At 42.8% G+C, this 20,832-nt stretch overlaps 1 protein-coding gene across 3 annotated transcripts in view; it reads right to left on the reverse strand.

The window, feature by feature from the left end:
- The window catches only part of LOC120024317 (sentrin-specific protease 6-like), a 34,107-nt gene extending 21,146 nt beyond the window's left edge, over positions 1 to 12,961 (reverse strand). Inside the window, exons 1-5 of one of the 3 annotated variants that reach the window (XM_038968534.1) lie at positions 12,747 to 12,961; positions 6,029 to 6,122; positions 5,478 to 5,538; positions 4,559 to 4,674; positions 4,265 to 4,420 (exon numbers count right to left, since the gene is read on the reverse strand). In XM_038968534.1, the coding sequence (XP_038824462.1) occupies positions 4,265 to 4,420; positions 4,559 to 4,674; positions 5,478 to 5,538; positions 6,029 to 6,122; positions 12,747 to 12,774 (455 nt within the window). In that variant the 5' untranslated portion in view covers positions 12,775 to 12,961. Of the gene's footprint in view, positions 1 to 4,264; positions 4,421 to 4,558; positions 4,675 to 5,477; positions 5,542 to 6,028; positions 6,123 to 12,746 lie in introns of all 3 variants that reach the window. The other 2 variants (XM_038968535.1, XM_038968536.1) reach the window with 2 other exon arrangements.
- Positions 12,962 to 20,832: the final 7,871 nt, after the last annotated feature.

Raw genomic sequence — 20,832 nt, forward strand, 5'->3', positions numbered from 1 at the left:
TGTTGGCGCAATTATTAGAAAATGGAAGAAGTTCAAGATGACGGTCAATAACCCTCGGTCTGGGGCTCCATGCAAGATCTCACCTCGTGGGGCATCAATGATCATGAGGAAGGTGAGGGATCAGCCCAGAACTACACGGCAGGACCTGGTCAATGACCTGAAGAGAGCTGGGACCACAGTCTCAAAGAAAACCATTAGTAACACACTACGCCGTCATGGATTAAAATCCTGCAGCGCAGGCAAGGTCCCCCTGCTCAAGCCAGCGCATGTCCAGGCCCGTCTGAAGTTTGCCAATGACCATCTGGATGATCCAGAGGAGGAATGGGAGAAGGTCATGTGGTCTGATGAGACAAAAATAGAGCTTTTTGGTCTAAACTCCACTCGCCGTGTTTGGAGGAAGAAGAAGGATGAGTACAATCCCAAGAACACCATCCCAACCGTGAAGCATGGAGGTGGAAACATCATTCTTTGGGGATGCTTTTCTGCAAAGGGGACAGGACGACTGCACCGTATTGAGGAGAGGATGGATGGGGCCATGTATCGCGAGATCTTGGCCAACAACCTCCTTCCCTCAGTAAGAGCGTTGAAGATGGGTCGTGGCTGGGTCTTCCAGCATGACAACGACCCGAAACACACAGCCAGGGCAACTAAGGAGTGGCTCCGTAAGAAGCATCTCAAGGTCCTGGAGTGGCCTAGCCAGTCTCCAGACCTGAACCCAATAGAAGATCTCTGGAGGGAGCTGAAAGTCCGTATTGCCCAGCGACAGCCCCGAAACCTGAAGGATCTGAATGGAGGAGTGGGCCAAAATCCCTGCTGCAGTGTGTGCAAACCTGGTCAAGAACTACAGGAAACGTATGATCTCTGTAATTGCAAACAAAGGTTTCTGTACCAAATATTAAGTTCTGCTTTATCAAATACTTATGTCATGCAATAAAATGCAAATTAATTACTTAAAAATCATACAATGTGATTTTCTGGATTTTCTGCAAAATCGGCAGTGTATCAAATTATTTTTCTCCCCACAGTATATATAGTGCATTCGGGAAATATTCAGACCCCTTGACTTTTACACAATTTGTTACGTTACAGCCTTATTCTAAAATGGACTAAATCGTTTCCCCCCTCCATCAATCTACACACAATACCCCATAGTTGCAAAGCAAAAGAGGTTTTTAGTAATGCATTACAAATTTTAAAAAATGGAAATAGTGGTGTGGGGGCTGTGCTTTGGCAAAGTGGGTGGGGTTATATCCTGCCTGTTTGGCCCTGCCCGGGGGTATCATCGGATGGGGCCACAGTGTCTCCCGACTCCTCCTGTCTCAGCCTCCAGTAATTATGCTGCAGTAGTTTATGTGTCGGGGGGCTAGGGTCAGTCTGTTATATCTGGAGTATTTCTCCTGTCTTATCCGGTGTCCTGTGTGAATTTAAGTATGCTCTCTCTAATTCTCTCTCGGAGGACCTGAGCCCTAGGACCATGCCTCAGGACTACCTGGCCTGATGACTCCTTGCTGTCCCCAGTCCACCTGCCCGTGCTGCTGCTCCAGTTTCAACTGTTCTGCCTGCGGCTATGGAACCCTGACCTGTTCACTGGACGTGCTACCAGTCCCAGACCTGCTGTTTTCAACTCTCTAGAGACAGCAGGAGCGGTAGAGATACTCTCAATGATCGGCTATGAAAAGCCAACTGACATTTACTCCTGAGGTGCTGACCTGTTGCACCCTCGACAACCACTGTGAGTATTATTTGACCCTGCTGGTCATCTACGAACATTTGAACATCTTGGCATAGTTCTGTTATAATCTCCACCCGGCACAGCCAGAAGACAACTGGCCACCCCTCATAGCCTGGTTCCTCTCTAGGTTTCTTCCTAGGTTCTGGCCTTTCTAGGGAGTTTTTCCTAGCCACCGTGCTTCTACACCTGCATAGCTTGTTGTTTGGGGTTTTAGGCTGGATTTCTGTACAGCACTTTGAGATATCAGCTGATGTAAGAAGGGCTTTATAAATAAATTTGAGTTGAAATACAACATTTACATAAATATTCACACCCTTTACTCAGTACTTTGTTGAAGCCCCTTTGTCAGCGACTACAGCCTCGGGTCTTCTTGGGTATGATTCTACTAGGTGTGCTTGGCACACCTGTATTTGGAGAGTTTCTCCCATTCTTCTCTGCAGATCCTCTCAAGCTGTCAGGTTGGATGGGGAGTGTCGCTGCACAGCTATTTAAAGGTCTCTCCAGAGATGTTCGATCAGGTTCAAGTCTGGGCTCTGGGTGGCCACTCCTGGACATTCAGAGACTTGTCCAGAAGCCACTCCTGCGTTCTCCTGGCGGTGTGCTTAGGGTCGATGTCCTGTTGGAAGGTGAACCGTCGCCCCAGTCTGAGGTCCTGAGCGCTCTGGAGAAGGTTTTCATCCCCTCGATCCTGACTAGTCTTTCAGTCCCTGCCGCTGAAAAACATACCCACAGCATGATGCTGCCACCACCATGCTTCAACGTATGGATGGTGCCAGGTTTCTTCCAGACGTGACACTTGGCATTCAGGCCAAAGAGTTCAATCTTGGTTTCATCAGACCAGAGAATCTTGTTTCTCATGGTCTGAGGAGTGGCTTCCGTCTGGCCACTCTACCATAAAGGCCTGATTGGTGGAGTGCTGCAGAGATGTTGTCCTGGAAGCCACTGGATTCTCCTATCTCCACAGAGGAACTCTGGTGCTCTGTCAGAATGACCATCGGGGACTTGGTCACCTCCCTGACCAAGGCCCTTCTCCCCTGACTGCTCAGTTTGGCCGGGCGGCCAGCTCTAGGAAGAGTCTTGGTGGTTCCAAACTTCTTCCATTTAAGAATTATGGAAGCCACTGTGTTTTTGGGGACCTTCAATGCTGCAGAAATGTTTTGGTACCCTTCCCCAGATCTGTGCCTCAACACAATCCTGTCTCGGAGCTCTACAGACAATTCCTTCGACCTCATGGCTTGGTTGTTGCGCTGACATGCACTGTCAACTGTGGGACCTTATATAGACAGGTGTATACCTTTACAAAATCATGTCCAATCATTTGAATTTACCACAGGTGGACTCCAATCAAGTTTTAGAAACAGCTCAAGAATGATCAATGGAAACAGGATGCACCGGAGCTCAATTTCAAGTCTCATAGCAAAGGGTCTGAATACTTATGTAAATAAGGTATCTGTTTTTCTAAAAACCTGTTTTCACTTTGTTATTATGGGGTATTGTGTGTATTGTTAGATATTACTGCACTGCTGGAGCTAGGAACACAAGCATTTCGCTACACCCACAAAAGCATCTGCTATATATGTGTATGCAACCACTAACATTTGATTTGACAAGATTCTTCACTTGGTCGTGAGGATTCTCCATACCACGCTGTATCGCAAAAACAACGTGTTTACATTTAGTGTAGCTAGAATGAGCTGTGGCTCAAAGCAGCCTCAAACGTTTTCAGTCAGACATTCACGCTTGCCCTACAAAGTTGAAATATCTAGCCAACATTTTGAATTGAATAACATTGCTTGTGAACTTCAGAGCTGTAACGATTTGACACTTTTGTTATAAGGCAAGTACAAACGCATACTAGTAGTAGTCATGGCTCCTGCTCGAGTCTACACATTCTGGGTGATGCGAAACAACGTCATCATTTCACTGGGTTCTTCTCTGGCGAGCTCTTATTTGCTATTGTTGATCACTGTTCTCAAAACTTGTCGTTGCACATCTCATACTACAAAAGCATTGCAGATTTTGTGCCGATAAAATCAAAAGTCTGAAAATATCGGGACGTCTGGGACTGCTCAAAGACGAGATCGACAGTCCTCAAACTGCGTCTCTGACCCGCTCACATGAGCGTAACTGACGGCCGCGCCCCGATTGGACAACAACATGGGGATTTTGTCTCGGATTTCAAAAACTTGTCTGAGACAAGTAAATCGGGGCCAAATTTATTTTGTGTACACCCGGCTTAACTGTGTGCTAACACTAAACTACCTACTACATAACTTAACCAATACAATCAAGTCCAACGCAGTAATAGTCTATCACAATTATTAAATGGGTTGCACTTTCGACTTGATGTCAATTCACCAAAATTAATTGATCAGATCGCCTAAATAAAGTGAGTAACATGTCTCTTCGACTGATTAGAGATCCAGCACTACCAACTACTTTGAGAAAGAAAGCATTTTGTCAAATGAAACCATTCGGTTGCTATCAATGCTATGTTAGTACGACCAGTGTGACTTCAGTAAGGACTCATACCTTTGGACAGGTTTCCTCATTGCAGCAGGAACATTGTGGGTGTGTTGAAAGGGTCTCCCCTGTAGAACAACTCCTTGAGACGGTGTTGGGCTGACTATTAAATAGTCAGTTCTGTTAGGCATCGGTGACGTTGTTGCTACCATGTTTGGGAGGTCACTGTTGTAGAGGAAGCAGAGGAAGGACATTAGGGTTTTGCTAAACACAGGTTGTAATGGTTCATTGTGATATTTGCAGTTGTCAGCAAAACATTCCAACTTGAACTGAAGAGATACTTGCAACAGTGATATGTCATACCTTAGCCTCTTGTCCCTTCCTGGTTTGTTTAGAGCCCGTATGTGATTATTTGTATTTGGTCTGTTTTCATATGTTTTTAGGGGATCCGCAGAAGAGAAATGCCTAAGAGCGGGGGACTGGTGTGGGGAGAGAGATTGAGAGTAGAGAACAGAGAAGGTAATTAACACAGGATCTGGTGACAGGTTGCAGGGCATTTCTGCGGAGTACATATTTTTTTTACATTTACATTTTAGTCATTTAGCAGACGCTCTTATCCAGAGCGACTTACAGTAGAGTGCATACATTTTACATACTGAGACAAGGATATCCCTACCGGCCAAACCCTCCCTAACCCGGACGACGCTATGCCAATTGTGCGTCGCCCCACGGACCTCCCGGTTGCGGCCGGCTGCGACAGAGCCTGGGTGCGAACCCAGCCCAGCCTGGGCGCGAACCCAGAGACTCTGGTGGCGCAGCTAGCACTGCGATGCAGTGCCCTAGACCACTGCGCCACCCGGGAGGTCATAGATAATTCTGTATGTCAGTGACGCTGCATGAAAAACAGATACACCCCTGTAGAGTATGACAATAACAGCACTGATCTGATGTCCTTGTTCACTGTTCAAGAGAAACATGTTTTGAAGATTTTGTTATAATAGCCTAAAGTAAGATCACATTCACAATAAAGTTCATCAGATGAAATGTTCTGTGTATAATAACCGAGTGCTGTAAGCATCAAATGTCACAACATGAACTTTTCACCAGCAGCAGCATAAAACAGACCCATTTTGTTGGTAAAAATACAGAGTCCTCTGGATGGCATAGCCAGACACGCTTTGGCAGAGAGATAGTGAGAGAGGAGAGCAAGATGGGCAGAATAACAATGACCTAAATGTGAGTTGTGTGGAGGGGGGCTAGATGAGGAGTTAGCCTACAGTACCTTCTGTCCCTCTGGGGAGGAGTGCTGCTGTCTGTCCATCTCCATGGTCACCACCGATGTGCTGCTTAGGAGAAAAGAAGAGCAAGAAAAGGGGTGGAAGAGAATGCTTAGATAATGCCTTGGTTTTATGTCCACTTAGGCCTAACCATTGGATAAACATACTGGGTACTTATTCCAGTTAATGGATTACATACAGTACATTATTGGATTACAAATACATTGTATGTAACATCATGATTATGAGATGCATGTTCTGCAGATTTACAGTAACATCACTGTCAGGTTGTAGCTCTAGAGTAAAACAAAAGTCTACACACTTCTATCTCAACACAATGGCTCTGTACGCAGAGTGTGTGTACATGTGGCTGTGCGTGTCAGTCTGTGTATTGAGCTGACAGGCAGGCAGGCTCTCAAGTGGGAATAGTAATTCACAGAAGAGAGAGAGACTTGGGGTCTATCTTAGTCTGGTGGATACAGTGGGGTCAAGTTGATGCAGTGCAGCGATGCCGAGGGCTGAGTGCTGAAATGAGGTCCGGGAGAGAAGTGCTTACTCGTGTCTCCTCTGCTCTTCACTGCCTTCAGAAAGAGAAAAGCTCCAGTTCTGCTTGTACCCTCCATCTCGCCTGGCCTGTGATCTATCCAGAGCTTGAATATAATAAACCACAACTCACATCAGTTATTCGAGGCCAAATGAAGGCATCAGTTGAAATGGTCATGTGTACTTCCAGGAGTTCACTAATAATTTCAACATTGCTTGTTGCAATCCCTTTTTGATACCACCCCTTTTGATTTGAACAAAACCTTCCATACATATTTGCACCATATGTATAATTAAAATCATCAAAGAGCAACCTGATTCAAGTGTGATCCTAAGATCTAATTAGATAAATCAGATGTTAAGCCTCAGTCTAAAGTGAAGTTGTCAACACTGACTATCCCTGCTATGTTCTTTGATGAATAAAACTCAACTCATGCCTGCAATAAAACTGTATGCAGAGGAGAACAGAGCAGGTGGTACCAAGGAGCTACTCCCCCTCTCTCTGACCCACAAGACTCATTTCCTGGTGACTCTCAAACATTTGCAACAGCCTTAGAGGCTTAGCAATATGCTGCTGGAAAATGAGACGTGGTGGAGTTGTAATATCTCACGAAAATCACAATAACTAGCTTGGATAAAAACACTTTTTAAAAGTTTTTTCTTGAAAAGCAATATGAATGATGCTTTGAGAAGTTGTGTTTTATTTTCGGTGTTGTCACCCTGTCATTATTGCAATCACGTAATTGTAGGCCTCCACGTATCAATGTCTGAGGATAAGGAAAGACATTTTACCTCTGTAGGGTAAATTCATTTCAATGCAATCCCTTTTTGATACCACCCCTTTTGATTTGAACAAAACCTTCAATACATATTTGTCCATTAAGTTACTTTTTGGACCTTAATGCTAAAACATTCAAGAGCTAAAGCTGCTCAAAGTTGACCCATTTTGCATACCCCACATCTATGTCTTCATCGGTGGAAAAGAAAGACAGTTGAGAATGATATCATTTAAAAAGCTTACAAACAGGTTTGTCAATCTGAGTTTGTGAATGATCAAAATCAACCATTTATCTTTTCCAGTGATGAAGACATGGAAGTCTCAGTCTGGTATGCAAAATGAGTCAACTTTCAGCACCTCTATCTCCTGAATGTTTCTGACCACTTCTTCCATGTGCAAACATGTATGGAAAGTTGTGTTTAAATCAAAAGGGATGTTGTCAAAAAGTTATTGAATTCATATGGATTTACCCTGTATGAAACCATTGAGGCACTTAAAATGTTTTCCATAGCTGAGCTATTATTAAATTGATAATTCTCCCTGCAGTAAAATCCATGTCCAATATTTAAAATCAGCACTATCTGGCACAGCAGCAGGATAAGTAGTGAAGCTGGGGATGTGGCAGTTTGCCAGAGGGCCTATATTTCACAGTCAAAAACAGTGTCACTAAGTGTATAGACTAACATTACAATATAGGACATGCCTAAAACTAGCAGAGTTCAGAAAATATATCTACAATTGTACCCTAGATAACCAACTGTAGCCTAGATATTCAAGTCATGGCTGGTCCATTAAGCTCCTTCCATTTCCACCCTACTAGCTCTGATTTCATAATGCCGTAGGCTATCCTTACAGTGTTATGAAATCAAAGCTTCCACCCTACATGTAGAAGCCCACCTTCTTCACAACACCATCAGCAGGCTAAATGAGTTAGGCTGCTCAGTCATAGGTAGAGCAGTTGTAAGAGCTTTGAGTCTGGCTTGGTGGTTCAGACTACCTGACAGTCACTGCAGCTTTGTTCCCCCTGCCACAAGACAGCTCAAACCAGTCTGTTAGGTACAGCTAGATACTTCCCACTATAGGCACTTACAGTTATTCATAATTGAAGAAAATTGTTACGGTGAGCATTGAGGATTCTAGAATGACAGGCTACCTTCAGAATCTGTCAGATCAATCTCAACATACTGACCTCGAAATTAAAACAGTTAGGAGCACCAGAAAATATGATTTTTTTAAAATTGATTGAGAATTTAATTTAATTGATCAACATGCCTTTGGGTTGCATAAACTGTCCCCATATCAACTACTTCCTTGCTGCACATTGCACAGGCAGTGAATAACTTAGGCCTATTAGTTAGCCTAATTGGTAATGACTACAAGTGTTAAAGGTTCAGGTTTTTCATCAAACTGGATGATATTTGGATAAAACCAGTTCATAGTAAGTTGACCCAAGTATGAAAAATGACTGCAGCTGGTACATTGACAAAGTTGATCCCCCCCATGTCAACCAGTTGGATTCAGGAGGCACGCATTACTTCCGGCTTTCTGCAACTTCACTTAAAGACTGACATTTTATAATCGTTTTATAATCTTAACTCATTTAAATATGCAAAGCCTTAAAACCCTAATCACGTGCACGTTATATGGCTCTGTTTACAAACCGTATGATAGCTCAAGCAGAATGTGTCAGAATGATACTGGTAACAAACCCCTTTTCATCTGTGTTGTGACCTTTAGCTAGAAGGCTATCTACCAGCACGCCAGAAAAAGCACACTGTTGTGACTCGATGCCATAGTGTTAATTTAACGTTACACTATTATTTCACTTTCCATCTCCTTTTGTCTTCCCACTATCATCAAACTGTAATGATAGACCATTAAAAAAAATCTAAATCTACTCTGTCGGCTCAGCTTCCCAGGCAATCGCCGCAGCAGGAATGCTGTGATGCAAAGAAGGAGGGATATGCTGTGAAGCCTGTGAGGACAGATCCAACATACTGCATGTCATCATTATTCATTTCAAATCAATTGAGCATTTCAGGCACACAAAAATTACAAATACAAACATTGAAAAGTTTCCCAAAAAAGTGCAAGACCAAATATTGCATATTTCCAATTGAGTACTTCAAAAACACATTGTAGAATGAGTAGATCACTATATCAATGAATTGATAGCATGATAACTCAAAACAGTCAACTCTAGCCACTTTAAAATGGAAAAATTGATGTAATAAATGTATCACTAGACACTTTAAACTGCCACTTTATATAATGTTTACATTACTCATCTCATATGTATTTACTGTACTCTATACCATCTACTGCATCTTGCCTATGCCGTTCAGCCATCACTCATTCATATATTTTTATGTACATATTCTTATTCATTCCTTTACACTTGTGTGTATAAGGTAGTTGTTGTGAAATTGTTAGGTTAGATTACTTGTTAGATATTACTGCATGGTCGGAACTAGAAGCACAAGCATTTCGCTACAGTCGCATTAACATCTGCTAACCATGTGTATGTGACAAATAAAATTTGATGGAGGAAATTAAATTCACTACCCATTTAACAAACATTTCCCTTTTCAAAAACATTACAGGCTACGTAGACAGGCTCCTGGATCTCCTCTTTAAGGATGTCACCCTTGATCCAGTGCTGTATGTGGGGAAGCTGTGCGAGCTGTCCATCCCAGGACCCCTGTATACCCAGTGTGAGAGGCCTGACTAGGAGGCCATAGCTGGATTTGTCTCCCGCTTCAATCTTGGGGGTGACTGAATCCTGCTTGATTGAAGCGGGGTACATGGGTCCCCCTCCTCTCCCGCTCCCCTTCCATCAATCTCTGTAGTTGGTTGCATTTCCTAAAGTCTAAGTAATTCACTTTTACATGATGACTTAACATTGTTACTTTGTATCGTTATGAAAATCTTTTATTTTTATCAAGCATTTGGACGGAAAGGTGAGCGTTACAAATTGTACGAAGCAATGGGGTCCTGCGGTTGGGTATTAGGCTTCTGGCTCAAATGTTTGGGGTGTTAAATGTCTCACCATTATTTCTCAGTTCATGTTGATCAATACTTTGGCTATGCTGGCCTACTGTAAATTATCAAATATGTATGTCTGATCAATACATACGCTACATTTACAAAAGTATGTGGAAACCCCTTCAAATTAGTGGATTCAGCTATTTCTGCCACACCCGTTGCTGACAGGTGTATAAAATCGAGCACACAGCCATGCAATCACTATTAACAAACATTGGCAGAAGAATGGCCTTACTGAAGAGCTGTGACTTCAAAGTGGCACCGTCATAGGATGCCACCTTTCCAACAAATCAATTTGTAAAATTTTGGCCCTGCTAGTGCTGCCCAGGACAACTGTAAGTGATGTTATTGTGAAGTGGAAATGTCTAGGAGCAACAACAGCTGAGTGGTAGGCCACAGAACTGGGCCGCCGAGTGCTGAAGTGAGTAAAAATTGTCTATCCTCGGTTGCAACCCTCACTACTGAGTTCCAAACTGCCTCTGAAGGCAAAGTCAGCACAAGAACTGTTCGTCGGGAGCTTCAAGAAATGGGTTTCCATGGCCGAACACAAGCCTAAGATCACCATGCGCAATGCCAAGTGTCGGCTGGAGGTGTAAAGCTCGCCGGCATTAGACTGGAGCAGTGGAAATGTGTTCTCTGGCGTGATTCGCTTCACCATCTGGCAGTCCGATGGACAAATCTAGGTTTGGCGGATGCCAGGAGAACGCTACTTGCCCCAATGCATAGTGCCAAATATAAAGTTTGGTTAGGAGGAATAATGGTCTGGGGCTGTTTTTCCATGGTTCAGATTAGGCCCCTCAGCTCCAGTGAAGGGAAATCTTAACGCTACAGCATACAATGCCATTCTAGACAATTCTATGCTTCCAACTTTGTGGCAACAGTTTGGGGAAGGCCCTTTCCTGTTTCAGCATGACAATGCCCCGTGCACAAAGCAAGGTCCAAACAGAAATGGTTTGTCGAGATCAGTGTGGAAGAACTTGACTGGCGTGGACAGAGCCCTGACCTCAACCCCATCGAATACCTTTGGGATGAATTGGAACAGCAACTGCGAGCCAGGCCTAATTGCCCAACATCAGTGCCCGACCTCACTAATGCTCGTGGCTGAATGGAAGCAAGTTCCCGCAGCAATGTTGCAACATCTAGTGGAAAGCCTTCCCAGAAGAGTGGAGGCTGTTATAGCAAAGGGGGACCAACTCAATATTAATGCCCATGATTTTGGACAGATGTTCAACGAGCATGTCCACATACTTTTGGTCTTGTAGTGTACAATTCTGAACATATTGTCACTTATAATGCAGAGGCACATATGAATTGTCCAGTACACTTATTGTAAGCTGTTTTCATGTACATTTATCTTATGTCTGAGTTTCCAAGGTGACTCAGGCTTTACTTCTTTACAATTATTAGTATCAGTGAACTGTATTCAGTAATTAGCTACAAAACAATAGCAATGCAATTGTGTATTGCAGCCGTTTGTCTGATATCCAATAGTCCATGATCAGCTCTGTTGACCATGAGAGCATTTTTACAGAGAAAAATGGGTTGATGCATACTATTTAGGCTCAGAATAACATGTGGCCCATTGTTTACCTGGTCATCAATGACATGTGGTCCATTGTTTACCTTGTTACCTGGCAACGACCACAATGGTGTTTCAAAGAGCTGCCAGTCAAGGTGAGCTCAGAATTATAAGCTCCCCACCCACCCAGGCTGTTCTTTCAGACGTTCTGATGAGAGAACATGTTTGATTTCTTCAATTATGTGCATTTTAATAGCGTACAAATGATATGGGTGATGTTTTGGTCATTCACGGGATATTTTTACTTGGGAAATTGGTCAACTGTTCAGCACCTTTAATACAAAAAAATATATTAAAATGTGTTAGTCTTGTTTGAAGTTGTGTTCTATGGAACTCCCCCACCCCTGTGGGACACACCGAATCTGAGACACCACATTCCACACTGGCATGGTGCTTAGCTACAGAAGTAGTCCCTTTCTTGTTTTTGTGAATTAACTAACGTTAGCTTCTTTGACATTGCATTACTGTTACGTGTGCATCTGTACAATGCAGAAACATGGGTGTTATATAGCTAAAGCATATGCTTTGTCCTTCCTGGGTTGTTGGCTATTTACATAAACACCATCAGACTAGCTAGCTACTAACTTTATGTGTTGCCTGAAATGAAGAGCCCTGTGGCTGTGCTTTACCTTAAAAAGCCGAAAGAATATATTGTTTATAGGTAGCTAGCTAACCAACAAATAACGTTACGTTGATCCACTGTTGAAACTATGTAGCTATATATGAAATAAAAAATTACTTGTAAAAGTATATACTAGTTGACAGGAAGGCCCGTCAACAATTAGGTAACTAACGTTAGCTAGCTAGGCCTTGCTGTCTGACCGTTCGCAAGTACAGTAACGTTACAACTTTACCCCATGCCACAGCAAGCTATCGATATTTATATAACTAACGTTAATCCTGTACAATACTGCGCAAATGTATCAGTCAATTAGTGTCCAATTTCCTACGATATGAGGCCAGCTAACAAGCTAGTACCGGCTAGTCTGATAGCCAGACATAGCCAACGTTACACGGGCAAGTTAGCTAGCATCAACAATAGCTACTAGCTAGTTTAGTAAATTTACTAATAATGATTCAATTTTAAATCGTGCATATTAGTTAAGTCGTTTTGTCCATGCACTGTCACAAAAGCTGTAAGTTATGCGAATACATGTAGTTAGGTCTGCAAGGCATAACGAACTTTAGTTAACTAGCTAGCTCTGAACATGATTGAACCCACATTTACACGCGTGCAGTGTATCTGATGGCGTCTCATTCACCTAGGAATGCGATTGCTAACCGACATTGCCTTGTCTTCGCTATTATGTGAATATAGTAACACCTTACCTTCAAAAAAGCTTATATTGTGGGCCATGGTTTATTCCATGTTCTCTCTCTCAGATGGTGTTTGCTTCTCATCAGCGACCCGGGCTCGCGATTAGGCTCTTTGTGGTTCTGTGCACAACGTTCGACTACTTTTTTGTAGCCAAAAAACAAATTGCCAAATGTACCGTACTGGTCTCAGAATTATTTTGTTAGCGCGACACACATTGTGTTCATTCGATTGTTACAAAGTAGCTAGCTAGCTATAAACTGCATGGCCAACATTATTTGGTAGCTAGAATAATTGACTGGAAATGCCCCTATTGATTTGCCAATTATTGTTATTATTACTCATTGAGGTGCTAGATTTTTTTTAAATCAAAATAATACGTGCGTCGACTTGAGCACCACATCTGCTGCTGATGCCTCCACGTAGCCTATTCTGTCTGTGAAGGTAAGGGCTTGCAAAGCTACTGTAAGTAGGCTCTAAATTCACCCAAGGTTACAGTCATCTGCCATGATAAGCTGCCTGACAAAGTATTGCTTGGAAATCATTGGGCTTGTGTGCAACAAAGTGACAAAATATTTGGTGTAGCCATATCCACGTGAAGTAGGGGTGCTTATTTTTTTTATATACCCCCCCAGGGGTGCTTATTTTTTTAATATATACCCCCCCCCCCCACACATACATTTTGTGAACTAGGCATTTATTACTCCTGTGTGAATGGAGAAAAATACCAGCATCCCCAACCCAAAACATATTCCTGCGGCCATGGATGAAGCCTACTGATGATAGCAAAGTCAATTTTGACAAAAGCTGTACCTCTTCTAGACAAACCAGAAAAATCGTCCCGTCCCTACTGTTCAGCAGTGTTCTCAGCAACACTGATCTCTGAAATACCACATCCCTCAATTCACTTTCCCAAACCACAGACAACTGCTAGGTGGAGTCAACTCACCAGTAGCAGCGTTTACAACCATCGCAGTAATTTGTATATTCACTAGATGACTCTCAGGGGATTCTGTTTTGAAGCCCCACGCCTCCATCTTGGCACTCCCCCACCGTCGTAAAAATTATTTGGAAGTTGTAGAAATGCATTTATTAATTCAAACATGTGTTTTTCCCACATTGATTATATTACAAACACCTTAATGCATCCTTTTCAATTATATTATGTGAATTAAACATACAGTCAGGTCATTACAATACAAATACAACATTACAAAATGTAGGCCTATAAAAACATGTTCATTTTTACATTTTTGTAGACACTCTTATCCAGAGCGACTTACAGGAGCAAATAGGGTTAAAATAGGGTGCCTTGCTCAAGAGCACATCGACAGAGCCTTGTCGGCTCGGGGATTGGAACCAGCAGTCTTTCAGTTACTGGGCCAATGTGCTAACCTGCCATCCATTTTCCTGAAAGTATAATTTAATAAAAATGTAAATAAACAAAATAAATGTCCTTTTGTTGTTGAAGCGTTTAATTGAAATACTGTATAATTCCATTCATCCCTATAGAGGACTGCTTCTTTTGGGGAGGTCCAATATGGCCTACCGGAGGCTTCTCATTGGCCAATACATAGAAATATTATTCCAGGGTTTATATACATCATTGGTACAAACCCATATGTTACAAAGCTTCTTCACTCCTAAGGGGTATCATTTATAGCCGTTGTGTAAATTTTACACAAAATATCTGTGCTCATGCACAAAAATGTTGAGATTTAGAAACTTGGTGCACGCCATACATACGCATTTTCCGGTCATAAATCAGACCAGTCTTTAAACTGTGCAGGAATGAACAAGCATTACAACACCGCCTGAAAAACACCCAAAATTCACCTTTTATAGTGACAATAAAAGGTGCATGTATACATTGGAAGTATTGGAATTAGGCCAAGACAGTATCTCAAATTAAATAAAATTGTATTGGTCACATACACATATTTAGCAGATGTTATTGTGGCTGTAGCAAAATGCTTGTAAAGGAAATAGCAATGGCAAACTTGATTAAATGTCTTTGGAGGTGTTGGCAGAATGTTTTCTTTTGTGGTGACATTTGCAGTAAACTATCTGAACAAGTGTCTGAAAGACAAAAACAATTGCACATTGTTGTGGACCTGTAAACAACTCCTTTGAATTCAATGTTTTGCATTTACTTCTTCCCTAACCTAAATATGATGCAATGCCTGCGAATTCTGAAACATTGTCTAGTCAAAAAATATTAAACTTTAGTAGGCCTACTTACAGTGGTACCCTACACACTTAAATGCAAAAGATCAACTGTCTGTTCACCTGTTCAATTCTACTGTATGTTATAAACCGCACTCCCTTTAGGATGCATAGAGCAAAAACTCTAATTATAATAGCCTATCTAATAGGCCCGATTAAATGAGAGATTTGCATGGTAATTTATTGTATGGCTACTTCGGGAATATGAACTCATCATGGCCAGAAAAGGTTAGGAATTGATATGTATTATGTTCATAAATTAAATATTGTCTATGAGAAATTTGACATTACAGTATTCAGATGTAGCCTACAAACGTCAATGGAAAAGGTGAACCATCATGGAAATGAAATAAATATATGCCTATTTATAATGATTTTAGAATGTAAAGATTAAATTGATTTTCGCTGTTTTCACTAATGGTAAATTATTGAATCTTATTATATTTAGCTAGGGTACCTGTTCTTTGGTTATGAAGGAGAGTGTATTCTGAGCATGGTCCTTGCAACGACAGGGTTGTGGGTTTGATTCCCACAGGGAACTAGTATGGAAAAAAGGTATGAAAATGTATGCACTCACTAATGTAAGTCGCTCTGGATAAGAGAGTCTACTAAATAATGTAAATGTATAACTTTTTTCTAATTGCAATGCAGTACTTCAACCACTAAAAAACTGTGCATTCTCATGTCATGTTCAACTGGCACAGGCGTGTTTTAAGATATTTTGTTGTGTAAATTTAACATAAAACCTCTGCTTGCGCCATTTCTGAAAATGGTGTACATCTTGGTGGGGCAAACAATTTATTTAAAAAATTGTTATGCATGTCACCAAAGCCACTACACAACACTAAACATTACATTAATTGCACTATAACGGTGACAAGCGGTGCCCATAAACTGTTAGGGCTTACATAAAGCTGTCCCAACAGCAGAACTTTCTTTTCAGCACCATGGAGTGAATCCTTACCACTGCTACACCTGGCAATCAGAGAAGCCTTGTCTGGCAAATTCATTCAGCCTCGTTTACTGCCTTTTAAAAAAACATAGCTGATATGGCTGACTTGCTTAAACAAATGTGGTTTCTACTGACAATTGAGATGTACAAACTATGGCATAAGGGAATGTCGAGAGGATAAGAGGCAATCTGTAATTTCGATTAAGACATTAATGAGCGAGCTAGGACTGAGGTAGTCTATATAACTATTTGTTCAGCACTTTTAAATATACAGTGACAGAATTCAGAACATGGGCCGTTCTTACAGTATTCTCCCTGTACACCAAGTCAAAACCGTAGGATAAATAAAGGGGGCATATCAGCAGAAAATGAAAGCTCTTACAATATTCGATGATTACATTTCTCTAAAACAGGCTATAGGCTACATGTGCAGCACCAAGTCAGAACAGTAAGTTATGAGGGGGAAAGGGACCACATTATTAGGGTGAGGCACATGGGCTACTAACAGCTTACTACACAACATAAACTTAGTATTACTTTCTTAGCTAGAGTATACATGCACATATCTCCCTGGCATATTATATAATTTTGCAGCAGCATACAATACATTTTCGGACTCACCTTGTTTTGCTGTGCTCACTTGAACAGGTAGATGGCGTGGCGGTCCTTCTTGTGGGCAAATTTTGTCATCAAACTTTGTCATCAAAGTCTGGCATTCTCTGGATTTATGGTGCTTTCAAAACTACTGGGAACTCAAGAAAAAAAACAAGGTCAAATCATGACGTCAGGGATCTTCAGATTGGCGCTCTACAAAGAGGCCAGAGTTCCAGACTTGGAATTCTGAGTTGGTGGTCCATTCAAAACTTATTTTCCCAGTTGGAGCTGTTTTTTTTTGGAGTTTCCAGTTGTCTTGAACACGGCAGCAGTCATGCTGGATTGACAGCATGGCCAATGTATTCAAGCTTTTCTGGCCCATGGTGTGTTGCGAGTGAATGTTTGTCCTTTTAAGCTTGGAAAAGAGACCCTTCAACCCAGACTTGGACCACATACCCTCTCCACTGAATAGCAGGCTAGTGATTGCTTTGCAAAGCTTGCAATTAGCCACTGATTCCTTCCAAACCACTCATTGTTGAATTTCCGAAATCCAACTTGAGTAATATTTATGTCCAATGGCCGATAAGCACCAATATGTTTTATCTATAATTTCTCTTCATATGAAAAGGATTTGCCAGTAGATTGTCGACTTGATTCATGTAGATGACTGCTTGTCTAGCTTGCTAGCTAATATTTTGAAAGTACCATGTTGACATGATCATTCCAATCAAAGCTACGGTAGATATAACGTGATTTGACGTAATTTTATCTGTGGCCGATGACCTTGAGCTGTCATCAAGGCAAAGGGTGGCTACTTTGAAGAATCCAAAATATATTTTGATTTGTTTAAAACTTTTTTGGTTACTACATGATTCCATATGTGTTATTTCATAGTTTTAATGTCTTCATTATTATTCTACAATGTAGAAAATAGTACAAATTTGAAAAACCCTTAAATGAGTAGGTGTGTCCAAACTTTTGACTGGTACTGTAAGAACCGACGCTGGAGATGTTAAGCAGGTACGGGGAGTCAACATTTAATTTTAACAGACATGGAACAAATAAGCAACAGCATCAGCACCGGTTAGTATAAGGACAGACTGTCACGTCCTGACCATAGAGAGTCCTTATTTTCTATGGTAGGAGTAGGTCAGGGCGTGACTGGGGGATCGCCTTCCTTGGCGGCAGACGCAAGGAGAGAAGGGAGGACAGCAACGACGCCGGGGTTCGCGGCCACAAGGAAAGCCCAAAAGACAGCCCAACATTTTTTTGGGGGGGGGCACACGAGGTGGTCGGCGGAGCCGAGGTGTGAACCAGAGACAACATGGGAGGAGGTAGAGAGGTGATCGGTCGACCCAGGGAGAGTGCCAGAGTCGACAGTTCCTAGTCCAGAGCTTCCGGCGACGTTCCACAGTCTGGAACCTCCAACGACGGTCCACAGTCCGGAACATCCTGAGACGGTCCCCGGCCCGGAACCTCCTGAGACGGTCCACGGCCCGGAACCTCCTTAGACGGTCCACGGCCCGGAACTTCCTGAGACGGTCCACGGCCCGGAACCTCCTGACACGGTCCACAGTCCGGAACCTCCTGAGACGGTCCACAGCCCGGAACCTCCTGAGACGGTCCACGGTCCGGAATCTCCTGCGACGGTCCACGGTCCAGAACCTCCAGCTCCAGGACAGGAGCCTTCCTCTGCCTTCCTCCGATGCCTAGTCCGAGCACGGTACGAGTCTTCCTCTGCACCGATGTCCAGGCCAGGGCCGGTGTCCAGTCCCGCTCCATGGCAGGAGCCTTCCTCGGCATCTAGGTCCAGTCCAGGCACAGTGTTCAGCCTGTCCATGGCTGGATCCGCAGGATGAGCAGATTCTTCGGCCCGCACCAGAGCCGCCACCAAAGATGGTGGATCCGCGAGCTGAGCGGGTTCTTCGTCCCGCACCAGAGCCGCCCCCGATGCTGGCGGATCCGCGGGATGAGAGGGTTCTTCGTCCTGCACCAGAGCCGCCACCGACACTAGACACCCTCCCTAACCCTCCCTTTTGGTTTCAGGTTTTGCGGCCGGAGTCCGCACCTCCTGACCATAGAGAGTCCTTATTTTCGATGGTAGGAGTAGGTCAGGGTGTGACTGGGGGGTTAGTCTAGTTTATATTTTCTATGTGTGGTTCTAGTTTTGTTTTCTATGTTGGTGTTTGGTATGATTCCCAATTAGAGGCAGCTGGCTATCGTTGTCTCTAATTGGGGATCATATTTAAGTAGCTTTTTTCCACCTGTGTTTTGTGGGATATTGTTTATGTGTAGTTGCATGTCAGCACTCCATTGTCGTCACAGTTCGTAAATGTTTTTATTGTTTTGTTTTTGTGTGTTTCTCTATTAAATATGTGGAAACCATATCGCGCTGCACCTTGGTCTGATGATTATTTCAGCGAACGTGACACAGACGACAAACAATGCAGCAGCGGGGGAACAGAGCTGGGGAACTGACAAATATAGGAGAGGTAATGACAGAGGTGATTGAGTCCAATAATTGCTGAAGCGTGTGACAGGGAGGCAGGTGTGCGTAATGATGGTGGCAGGAGTGAGTAATGCTGGGCAGCCTGGCGCTCCGGGAGCAGACGTGACAGTTACTGTATATAGATATTTTTTTACCTAAACATGTGGTGCTCAAAACAGTTGGGGCTCTTCCCCACCTGCCCTGAATGACAGGTCGCCACTGATTGAGATTTATAAACTTGCCACATGCCATACATATTTCCCATTATAAATCAGACCTGTCGTAAAACTGGCCCGCATGAACGAGCATTATAACGCCGTGTGGAAAAACGCCCATCATTCACATTTTATGGTGACAATAACGCTCTTATTGGCTGTATACTTGTAAGTATTGGAATTAGGCCAAAACAGTATCTAAAGTAAATCGCAATGCATGGCGAACTTGATCAAATGTCTTTCAAAGGGTTGTCAGAATGTTTGCTTTTGCAGTGACACTTGCTATAGCTGACCGTTTCTGCAAGCCAAAAACAATTGCAAATTGTTGTGGACCTGTAAACAGATTGTTTCAATGCAATAATGTTTTGCATTCAGATTTTCCCAACCTAAATATGCTGCACTGCCTGCTAATTCTGAAACAATGGGTGCGTTTGAGTGACAAGGCGAAAGCAAGCAACTCAACGAAAGTCGAGAAGTGAAGTCGGGAGAGGTGCATCTGCGACAGCCGAAAGTCATACACTAATGTGGCTCAGATCCACGGGGGCAGAGTTTGAGTGTGAGAGAGGGCTGGGGGTTGGAAATGGTGGCGAGTAGTGCAGACGAAATGGAGGAAATGGAGAAAAAGATGGTGAAGCAACAGCTGTCCTGGAATCAGGACAATATGGGTGTCAGCTCTGATGGTATGGAGCGGGAAGATGAGGGTCAAGGACCGAAATGGTCAGTAGTGGAAAGACATAGGAAGAAGAGAGATCATGATACAGAAAGCAGTGGATAGTCTAGTAAAGAAAGCACAAAGAGGGCCAAGGTAGGAAACGAGTAGTGATGTGTTGGATGTGGAAAGTGGTGATAGTGTTTGATAAGACCACAGGGCCTCACTTACACCCTATTCGACTAACTAATGCCATAGAGAAAGGTTGGTGAAGTGAAATTAGCCTGGTTCATCAGAAATGGTCGATTGTTAATATTGTGTGGTAGCCAGGCTCAGCAAGAAAACATTCTGCAAATGAAAAAGCTGAATAGAAGAAGATTAAAAGCCATGTACCTAGTGCTTATGCTAGATTGAGGGGAGTCATCACTGGGGTCCCAATATCTATGTCCACAGTTGATATTAAAGAAAATGTGAAGGGAGGCAGAGTGATTGAGGTCAAAAGGTTGATCAGTAGGAAAGAGGGTCAAAGAAGTGAAAGCTTATCAGTGACGCTGAGGTTTGAGAAAGTCTTGCTGGGAAAAGTACAGATAGGATTCCTTAGTTTTAATGTTAGAGAATTTGTCCCATATACACTGCAGTGTTTTAAATTCCAAAGAATGGGACATGTTCAGTGTAAAGGAAAGAAAAGCTGTGCCAAGTGTGGAGGAGCACATGATTACGGTGAATGTGGAAGCAATGTGAAGGTTAAGTGCTGTAATTGTGGAGGAGAACACAGTGCAGCATTTGGTGGATGCCAGGTACAGAGAGAGGCTAGAGAGGCTTAGAGATATATAGGATCAGTCATGATGTATCATATGCAGAGGCCATAAGACAGATTGGTAGAACTACAGTGAGGACTGATGGAGTTTACATGGATGTTCCTGTAGTAAGTGGACCTACTGTCTGGGCTGGTGCTTCTGATGGTAGTTACGATATA

This window comes from Salvelinus namaycush, chromosome 29, assembly GCF_016432855.1.
Source record: "Salvelinus namaycush isolate Seneca chromosome 29, SaNama_1.0, whole genome shotgun sequence".
NCBI classification, from domain to species: domain Eukaryota; kingdom Metazoa; phylum Chordata; class Actinopteri; order Salmoniformes; family Salmonidae; genus Salvelinus; species Salvelinus namaycush.